Source organism: Ptychodera flava, chromosome 21 (genome assembly GCF_041260155.1).
Source record: "Ptychodera flava strain L36383 chromosome 21, AS_Pfla_20210202, whole genome shotgun sequence".
NCBI classification, from domain to species: domain Eukaryota; kingdom Metazoa; phylum Hemichordata; class Enteropneusta; family Ptychoderidae; genus Ptychodera; species Ptychodera flava.
In genome coordinates this window covers 17,571,267-17,581,748 of record NC_091948.1, presented here as the reverse complement: position 1 = coordinate 17,581,748, position 10,482 = coordinate 17,571,267, and the positions used below count along the sequence as shown (strand labels likewise).

Genomic DNA, 10,482 nt, shown 5'->3' with positions numbered 1-10,482 from the left:
AACAACATACAAGTAATCGGCGCTTCGCCGCATGTTCTGTGTCAGGAGGTCTAAGCTGAGTTCCGACGTTCATGATTTTGCAGCTTGATTTGTCTGATTTCTTATCTAACGCAAGGATCTAGAGAAATATACTTTACCCTTTCAAACGTTATCTTGTTCGAAGTAGTTTGACTTCCGGGTGATATTTTTCGATAGACACTGAGAAGTTGTCAAGCCAGCATGCAGCACTGCACTGCAGTGTACAACTGTAGGCATACGCACGTGCACCACACTTTGCCGATACTATACTGAAATTTTAGTTTCGATCTTTAGTTCCCGAGAAGGGGACTATTTTGGTTTTCTCTGAAGAACAAGGCCATAGATCATTAATTTGTTCTTTCCTCATTGATGGTGTCCCTGACTTTGGAAAAGTTGTATTTATACTGGTTTGTATTTCGGACCGCTGACTTCGACATGTTCGAGGGTCTATGTTATTTCCGGGGCAGCTTAACTTTACATCCAGTTAAATGCAGTTGTTCATTCTATAAATGCGTGTTGCTGTTTTACGGCATTGACAAAGGGTTGAGAACGAAGTTTTTTGACTTTTTGGAAAAGTTCTTGTAATTGTTTTAACTTAAAATCTACATTAATCAGACATATTTCATAATCATTTAATAACAGTTGTAATCACACAAAAAAAATTAAAAAAAATTTCGAAGTTCAAATTAAAAAAAACCTAAAAGAATTTTTTGTTAAATTCAAATCAAGTTCTAAAATGTCAAGGTATCATTTGATTGTTTACAGGTATTGTTGTTTATTTGTTTACCTTGTAAATATAAATCTAAATAACTGTTTTCATATATGCAAAGTAAATATGATGGAATATGATTATCATATTCTGTTGATGTTCACAATACATAATGCATACAGCGATCAATGTCACAGGTATCATTTGATTTTTTACAGGTATTGTTTATTTGTTTACCTAGTAAACAGCATTCTAAATAACCTTTTTCATTTATAAAAATTAAAACCATTGAACATTTCATCAGCAATATCCACAAAAAATTTCATCAATTTTCAATAAGAAATGCTTGAGTTATTGCAAAAAGCACAAGAAATTGCAATTCTAGTTTTCTCAAACGATGTTCAAAATGGGGTCACCTGGTGGTTATGATAACTACAGGTGTCTACCATGGCATAATTTCTAAATGGGAAGAAGTTTTTTTATCAAATTCAACAGGACATATCTCTGCATGTACTGAACCGATTTTCATCAAACAAAATGCAATCAATTGGTCTTGAAGAGAGCTTTCTTTTGATATATAATTTATTATTATTGTAGCTGTCTATCAATTTCATGTAAAATCCCTACCATAAGGTCTATGCGTAGCCGAGGCGTTATTGACTATCGTATCAGCGCTTACGATTCCGTACTCCGGCACAAGTCGACAGTAATGGCTTCCGTCACCGATGAAGAATTACTTCGCAAGCAAGAACTGGTTATGTACCTCAACGATAGCTATTCACGGGTCATGATCAGATGCAAGTTGCAACCGACGTCTTGGAATGAACATCCACAAATCAAACGTAAGTTTGTTTTTGCATATTCCGCGGAAGATTTGCAAAGTTATTGATTTAAACCGGTTCCTCAAAGCATATCGATAAGCTAGAACCATTTTTTAGTAACATACATGCGTTTGAATAATGTCGAAAAAGTGAAAATTTCCTTGTCACAACTATTCGCCATTGTCCTTCGACATACCGCTACACCATGACGGGTGCACCAGCGAAAATATTGATAGCACTGCTTGCTACTCATTGACATTATCAATGATCATTGCCAAGGATGTAACAAATTAGCCTTCAATTTCATTTTATCAGGCTGAACTGATGTTGCTTGTCCCTTTCGTATGTTTATCGTGTTTGTATGGCTTTTCACGACCGCGAATGAATGTGTTTCCCCGAAATCGTCCGTGCTGGGTGAATAATCAAATGTGTTTTCTTAGCTCCACTGTGTCAGCAGTCGGCGACGAGGAGCTTTTCTAAGAGTAGCCCTGAGTACAGGTATGTGTGTTCCCGGCGTTATACGGCCTCCACCACTAGCTAGCCCTGCAACGGTCTATGCATAACTGGGGTTGTTACAGAGAGATTCAAAATGGCGATCCCCGTGGGTAAACAACTTGTCGAGTACGTTATGTTTCAGAAAACGAGCGGTTTTGGATGTTAGAAGAAGTTATAATCGCATCTTTCCGTGGGTCAGTAAGGAGGTTAAGGTAGGCAGGGAAAGGATTTTGCCCCGATAGAGCAGAATTTCGGCCAAAAAGACAGCGTTTTCGTTGCAGTCCTCATCCGGACTGCAGAGACCCCAGTTACATGTATGTCCATAGACCGTTGCAGGGCTGTGACGGATAAGTTAAAACGCTGGGAACACACAGACCTGTACGCAGGGCTATTCTGAGAGGTGGATCATGGATGCGTCGTCCGGTGTACGTCGTCCGTAGTCCGCTGTGCATTTAATAACTCCTTGCCATTGTCCATCCTGAACGGAAAGATGGCAATTATTTAAATTTTTTCATCCATCAGTTCACAGGAAAATTGCATTTAATAACCCTTTGTCATTATTGTATAGGACGGAGACTGTATAGGACGGAGACACCAACAAATAGCTGCAACAAGAGCTATTGCCACAGTAAAGAGATGCCCATTTTACCAGAAAAAGTGAGTAAAACTGCACATTTGTTTCACGCTTCCTTTCTGTGTGATTTTCAGGCAAACTGACTTGCCACAGCTTATTTGCAGGTATCCTCATGCCATTCTTTCAATAACAAACATACTGTTTCATGGATGATATTTCTTGTTTATGTTGATAATATAACCTCAAACTGGCAACTTAGATGATTTAATACAGACACATACCTCACAAATCCTTTGGCCAAAAAGATGTAATGGTTGATTCTGTTATTCAAGGCAAATTTATGTTTCCACAGCATGATTTGAACTTGGGTCCTTTAACATTGCTTACACAAATTTTGTGAGCCATCTTGTCACTCAAGACTGGTAAATGTTAACTGATTCATTTTCAGCAAATAACTTCCTGTACAAATGTGACTATTGACTTCCACTTACTGGTAATAGATAATTATTTGTTTCTTTTTCAACAGATTGTCCAGGACATAACATACTTGATACAGAAAATGCCTTCAGCTCAACAAATTAACAATGGATTCTCTGAGTACAATGTGTAAGCAGAATGAAGACTCTGCCCTCAGATATGGAATTCAAAGAGCGAATATAAAAGGTGATCAAGTATCGTTATGTGCATTGATAATAATTACATCAGGCATGAATGTTCCTCATCTTTCCACATATTACACTAATACTTTGGGTTTTGTTTAAATTTCAGCTGTTATTACATATCTGTGACATTATCTTTGTCGTGGTCACACAACAGACAGACATGTTTAAACATTTTATTGTTATAATCAATCATATGAGGGGAGCCACTTGCTTGCACCTGGTTTATGATATTGAATCTTAGTCTGGTGTATCAAAACATAATTAGCCATTTCCCTTATTTTTAAACAGGCATCAAACATTTTTGGTTCTCAAGAGTGTCTTTGGTGGAAAAACTGCAGTTGGAAAAATGGTAACAGTTGTGACGTAAGTATTTCTTGTTGAAAAAAATTGTTACTGTGATTCAGTACAAACTAGTCAAGGCACATAATGTGCCTTGACTAGTTTGCTCTGACATTTGCTGTAAGTTTTAGCAATTTTCAATCTTCATTGTTGTGTGTACAAACTGCAGTTTTGATAGCTATATAACAGTCTCTTGAATACCAGTGTTCTGCTTGACAATGTACTGTGTACATGCTTAACAACCATTGTTATTGTTGACAAATGAATTCTATTCCAGACTGAAATTATATTTTTAACAATAACCATGCTGTACACATATGAACTGGGTTGATAATGTATGTTAGACATTCATTATGCCTTAAGAAGTAGAACAAGAAACTGCAGTATATACACACAACAAAACTACTTGGAAATTGCCAATGGCTACAGCTGATGGAGTTTTCATCATGCTGGATTTATAATTTCTGTCAGATTCAGTAGAACGATGTCCGTGTAACCCTACACTGGAAATCTCTCACAGCCCTGTTACATTCTGAGGGCTGGTTCAGGGATGTGCACATACCTGTACCAGCTCTGAGAAGCTACAGAGACTACCAGCTATTAAAATAATATCCTCAAGTATAGTATAGTCAGAAAAATAAGTAGCACAGCTGCATTTCACATCCATGTACCTAGTGTGTCAACAGTCCTGTACAATAGTTTTGCAAATAGTACATGTAACATGGGTTTGAAAAAATGAGCTTGAAATTTTCTTCCAAATCAACCTTGTGGAAGCAATGTGTACAGTTCTGTAATAGGCAAATTGCAACATAACTTGTACATGAATGTCTGCATAGGCACAATTGCACTGTGTGTTTACAATAAGGCTGGTACAGGCAGGTAAGCTTTTATGTGACAAGGGTAAAAAGGGGCTGAAAATTTCACAGCTGGTATGTGGATGTGTTCATCACTGTGCCTCAAATGCTGAACACAGGTCCTGGTACAGGGAGGTGATCAGCACTTCTGGTACATGCATATAGTGCTAGGCATGTCACATACCTACAGCACACATTCATATATCAGGGATGTGTATAAAATTACCCCTGCTACAGTGTTGTCAGGTACATGGGTGGTACACAGAGTGTCAAAGCTGTGCTAGGATGTTGTACAAGGACATGGCCATGCCAAATATGCATTTGTCAATTTATTTCAAGATAAAAGGCTGATATGACCATCAACCATACCCTCATTCACATGAATCATATGTTTAATTGGTAGATTATGGCTTAGTTCTGTTGTTCTGATCTCCATTAGCCACAACTTGGGGGCTTTCTGCCAGCATTTTTGTTCTGCTTATCAACTACAGTTTCCCATTCAAGTCATTGAAGCATGATGAAATCCTCAATGTTTAGCTACTCAGTACAGTATGTACATGTAGCATTGTTATTGTTGAAATTTCATTTAGGGGTGGACAAGAATTCATTTGTCAATTATAAAAATGATAAAAATACAGGCTGTGTTTACAAACATAATACTTGGCATTTTAGTATGCTGAGGAAAGTAGGCCAAGAAACTGTAGATGATAAACAGTAGTGAAATACTGAAGAAGTAGCCAAAAGTTACAGTTAATGGAGCCTCATTTACTTATTTCAAACTATATACATGTGAAGTATATCATCAATGATTGCTGTTGCATAGCCAGAGTGATAAAATGCTTTCTCAAAGTCTTTCCAACTTCTTTGCAAGTCTCAAAAGCACATTGCACGTGACTCTAATATATCTTGCCTTGTAATATATTCATTTTGATATTCTGGATTTGAAATTCATTATCATGACATTCAAACCATAGTTTTACACATTTTTGCCAGTGCAATGATGCAGCAAGGCCTATGACATTGACAATAACTTGTAAGAGCTATCTTTTTCATGCTAAGAGACTTTACCCTGAGTAGTCATGTAGATTATTGGTGCACCAAGAAAGACTTGATAATAGTGTACCTTCAGTCAAATATGTGTTTAAGAACATGACTGTAATTTAGAATGCTGCCAATGAACATTCAAATACACTTGCACAAATTCCCTAAACATACCAGTAGATAGGCCTTGCCCTCATTGTACTAGTAGCTTGGCACTGAGTGTTTTACCATGATCTAATCTTGTGCCTCAAATTTTAAATGTTTACATCTTTTATATTCCAGGATACTGGAAAACTCCGAGGAAGAGATGCAAAGCAGCAGCCCTGTTTAGGTATGCTCGTCTATGAAGGAGCAAGCAGTTTGTGTTGTTTCTTGAAGGTGTAATATTCTGCAGCATGGAAAGAGACAATGTTATGCTGGGTTTGCTTAGTTATCTAGGGTTTCAAAGTTTAATTACATCAGATGTCTGAAAGGAACTTGTCAATTTGTAGAGTACTTCAGGCTTGACAAGCTGGGATGTGAACTAAATGTGCTGACAATTATGAGTGGTCTGTAATGCGCAGGGGATTTCCCGGTGAAACAGCTAGCAATTTTGCATCAGATGCATGAGGTAAACTTTATAACATCAAATTATGTTATCAGTATGATCTTACAAGTAGCATTCATAAGAATGTCATTTTCAGGGAGTATACCCTTGTAAGTATTAGATTTAATTATGTTGCAACAATTAATGTTTCATTTCTTGTAAATTGCAATAAATGTTTATCTGAAATTAATTTTGATGATTGTTGTTGTTGTTTTTTAATGTAGCTTGCATGCAGGATTTCTAACTATTTCAGGTGTTGTTTGTGTTTCAGATATTTTACAGTCCTGTTTTGTGTAGCTCCATCACATAGAGGACCCAATAGGCCATTCCATGGTATGATAATCCTCCCCTGTGTCTGCAAAATTTGAAGAAATCCAATTTGAATTTGAAGGATGGTCAGAAATAATTATCCCTCCCCCCCCCCACCCTCCCACCCCCGGCAATATGGCTAATATTGAACTGGTTTGTCAGCAAGCCATACGAAAGCCCTAGAGTGGCATGTCTGCAAGCCAGCTTGTAATGGCTTGTTGGTAAACCAGAGGAATCCTTATAGTGGCTTGCATGTAAACCATAATTAGTCAGAAATTGGTTTGTTGGTAAGCCACATTGCAGTAATATTGGCTTATCTTCAAACCAGATGGAACCAGAATTGGCTTACTGTTGAGCCAGAGAAGTGTGGTATTGGTTTACAAATAAGCCACTGTTCAGCATTATCTGGTATATGGGCAAGCCACAGTATCTAAAACATGGCTTGCTAGCAAGCCTAGTTCAGATAAGAGTGGATTGCCTGTAAACCATTTTTCAGTGCTAACTGGCTTACTGGCAAGCTGAAGTGATCTCTACTTGGCATGTATATATGCCGTATCAAAACCCAAACTGGCATGCACAGAAACCAGATTGGCATGCCAGAAAGCCAAATATAAGCCAAAATTCACAACTCGAAACAATCCGTTTACTGACAAACAAGCCGGTTTATTTTGGCTTGAATTTAGCTGGCCGGCAAACCAGAAAAATTTGCAGTGTAGTGATCCTGAAATTCTACAAGCTGGTTTGGACAAGCTACAAAAATGATTGAACACTGGCGGATGCATATTGGCTACAACAACCCCTTCCATAAATACTCAATGAACAATCTTTCACTGGGACGTACAACTGAAGAAAATGACTTGGGTGTCCTACTTCATTCTACCTTAAAACCTTCAAGCAAATGTGATAAGTTTGCAAAAAAGCAAACAGAATGCTTGATCTCATCAAACGATCATTGACGATCAAATAAAAAAAATGTCATTCTTCGTCTTTACAAGCAACTTGTGAGACCACAGCTCGAATATGCAGTACAAGCTTGGTCACCATGATAATGGCTACAAAAGGACATAAAAATCTTAGCATGGCAAATAATACCAAAACTCCAAGACTACAATTATCAAAATAGACTTAAACAGCTTGGTTTAATAACACTTGAACAAAGAAGGATTCGAGGCGACATGATTCAACTCTAGAAAATTATCAAGGCCACGACCACTGCAACCTTTCACTTGAGTTAGCAGCCGACTCGAGAACTCGACGACACTGTCCCAAAATTCATAAACTAACTGTTCGACTTAACACAAGGCAGTTCTTTTTTTCGGCAAGAGTTTTGGACACCTGGAATAAATTACAAGCCGATGTCATTAATGCAGAAAGTGTGACCTCCTTCAAGAGCAGCTACGACCGCCTACTACAAGTTTGAACTTTCACAGAGGGATTCTAATAAGCTGATAGTTTCCCTTACCCAAACTGAACGAAAAAGTACGTAAAGTTCCGATTTCTCACAATGACCATGCCTTCAAGTTGCCGTGCAAGGTTTCCTGTTTTGTATTTTCGATTATTTCCCTTCTTTCATCCATTTTTTATCGTGACGACAAAGCCACAACAGGCAAAGCCACAACAGACAGAGAGAACGTGAGGCCTCGGCGTGAGGCAGTGAGTATCCACAGGGGTAATGTGTAGAGAGTACTGTTTTACGTCACCGCATTGTCCATTAGTGAAATCTGATTGCCGTAAAGGAGTGTTTTATCGCAAAGTTAAAAGCCACGACTTGCTTTTGCGACAAAATAGCGCCACCAACGGCGAAATTTTGAAAGAAAAATTTGTGTTTTTCTCCCGAAAAATCTCCATAAACCTAGGCGCGCGCGGACGCAAAACAAAGAATTTACTTACTTTGGCCTAACTTTCTGTCGCTGTTAGTTGAATTAGATTTTATCTAACGAGAGTTACCGATGATAGGCAAGTTATATTTTCTAAAAGGTAAAGTTCGTGTTTCTAACAAACAAATAATGTGTAAACAAAAATCAGAAGTGACGTCATAGCGTCACTTTTTCTGGCTAACCGGTAGTGTAAATTATTTCAAAACAAATCTTGGCGTTCCTTTTAAGGAGTGAATGACTTTTCACGTTTTATCGAATGTCTAAGAAGTAAATTTGTCGCTGGGGAAAGATGACGATGAAATGACGATATCAAACTGCTCAAAGCAAATCTAAATATGCACCAGATACATTTAAGTATTTCGATTTAGAGACAATGCCTTTGGTACTTAAAGTAGATGAACAATTATTATCAAAGCAAGGCGGAAGAGGTTATCTTCAATCAGTTCGTTTCAACACAATAAGTTCGTAAATGTTTGAAAACAAGCTCTACAAAAAATAGAATACTGTTGAATATCCACAATTATAATTTGTGAAAACCTTTTCGATGAGAATAGTGTTGTCTGTAAGGGTTGAGCCTGTCACACATAAACGTACCATGTTTTAAGGAGTCCACACATTATTCCGTTGAGTGGTATAATATTGTTTGTCTTCCTCGCAAAATGCACGGAGAAATTGACCAGATTTTCGAAATCGGATAGATGGAGTACCAATACTGCATGGTTTTATGGTTTCTTATGGTAACCACGGACACTAAATGACCTACTCGAATATTCAAATGAAGACCCCGCCAAACATCCGAAACCGCAAAAGGAATTACTTCAAATACATCCGCGTGTACCATTCCCTTGCTGCAGTCTCTTTTCTGTATTGTCAATATTTACTTGAAAATAGTATTTCTGGTAATCACACATAAAAATGCGACGTGTAGAGTCTGTACTATAAAAAGGTTATGGTAAATGCTCAATCGGACCCTTTGACGACATATTTTGCTTGTATGTTGGCTCCCGCCGTAAAAAGGTAAGAGGGTCATTACCAGCTTTGCTGTCGGCACTTGTCCTGTGTGGCACCTAGAAATAATTTCACGCCAGACATTTGTTGCCTTGAAAGTAGGGAGCTTGAATTGTCGAAATCTAAAGGGACATGTCTACCACGCACTCCGAGTTCCTCGGTCAATCCATTATCAGAACTACACTCTGGCCATTAAGTTTTCATCTTTTGTCGGAAAGAGAAACAAATTAAAGTTAATGAAAAGGCGGGAAAGCTGACAATACATTTGAAGAATTGATTTTTTAACGACTTCGGCATACCTTGTACCAAATTTCATAATCGAAACGTTAACACGGTCACTGAATTCTTCAATCTCTGAGAGTCGTCGCTTAACTGAATTAAATGTAACGAACCAAAGAGTCTCGATCAAACACAAAACCGAGGTTGTACGAAGAGCTCTTGACAAAGTTTTACATGATTATCGTGAAAATTGCGAACAGGCTCACATGAAATAATTGGTTCAACATTCTCAGGCTACGGTCACTAACTGTAGAATGTGTATTTGCGATCACTCAGAACGGTTTTAATCTCTGTGCTCATCATTTACACAGGCACAAATGTGTGTTCCAGCTAATTCATCCTAAGTGAACCTTGAAGTAATATATTTGAAAGAAGTTTCGCACAATCCCTGGGAAATCGCGAATCCATCGGTAAAAGACCAGGCACTTGTACCACAAGTACGTTCAATCGGCGAAGTACGGTCTCGTAACAGTATTGCCAGACCTTGAATAGTAACCCTCCCTCCATTTTACCGGTGGGTGGCCAATACTCACTAATAGTGTGTAAAATCCTTATTTTCACGTAACTCGATTAAGTGGTTGCATAAAAGCGACAGATGAAAAACACGCAGACCTGAAGAAAGCACTTAACGAGATCGGTTGAACATGTCAAGGGGGAGGTCGGTTTGCTGAGAGACTGTACAACACGACAGACTTCAATTATCACATACGCAACCATCATGCGAAGTAAGTCAGATACCAGTGAGCTCAGAGACAAGTTGAAGATACAGTCACCTTAATGAAAGGTCGGTTAAAAATAAACGATGACGCACGTATAACTAGCCGGTTGTCGGAGAATGGACAGGAAACCTGTTAACCCGTCCGTGATGCGGTATACTGGACTGAAAGCTTAACTTCATCAGATGGCAAAG

General features: G+C 38.2%; 1 protein-coding gene across 5 annotated transcripts; it reads left to right on the top strand.

Moving 5' to 3' along the window:
- The first annotated feature begins 1,373 nt into the window (after positions 1-1,373).
- LOC139121593 (uncharacterized) lies at positions 1,374-6,289 on the top strand. Of its 5 annotated transcripts, XR_011549319.1 has the most exons (5): positions 1,374-1,569; positions 2,628-2,700; positions 3,144-3,280; positions 3,568-3,642; positions 5,796-6,289. XR_011549319.1 is itself a non-coding variant. In XM_070686633.1 (4 exons), the coding sequence occupies exons 1-4, from the start codon at positions 1,437-1,439 to the stop codon at positions 5,895-5,897; spliced, it is 369 nt and encodes a 122-aa protein (XP_070542734.1). In that variant the 5' UTR covers positions 1,374-1,436; the 3' UTR covers positions 5,898-6,289. The 5 variants fall into 5 exon arrangements, 4 of the variants coding, with proteins under 4 accessions (XP_070542734.1, XP_070542736.1, XP_070542735.1 ...); XM_070686633.1 differs by lacking the exon at positions 3,144-3,280 and having other exon boundaries at positions 3,568-3,628; XM_070686635.1 differs by lacking the exon at positions 3,144-3,280.
- Positions 6,290-10,482: the final 4,193 nt, after the last annotated feature.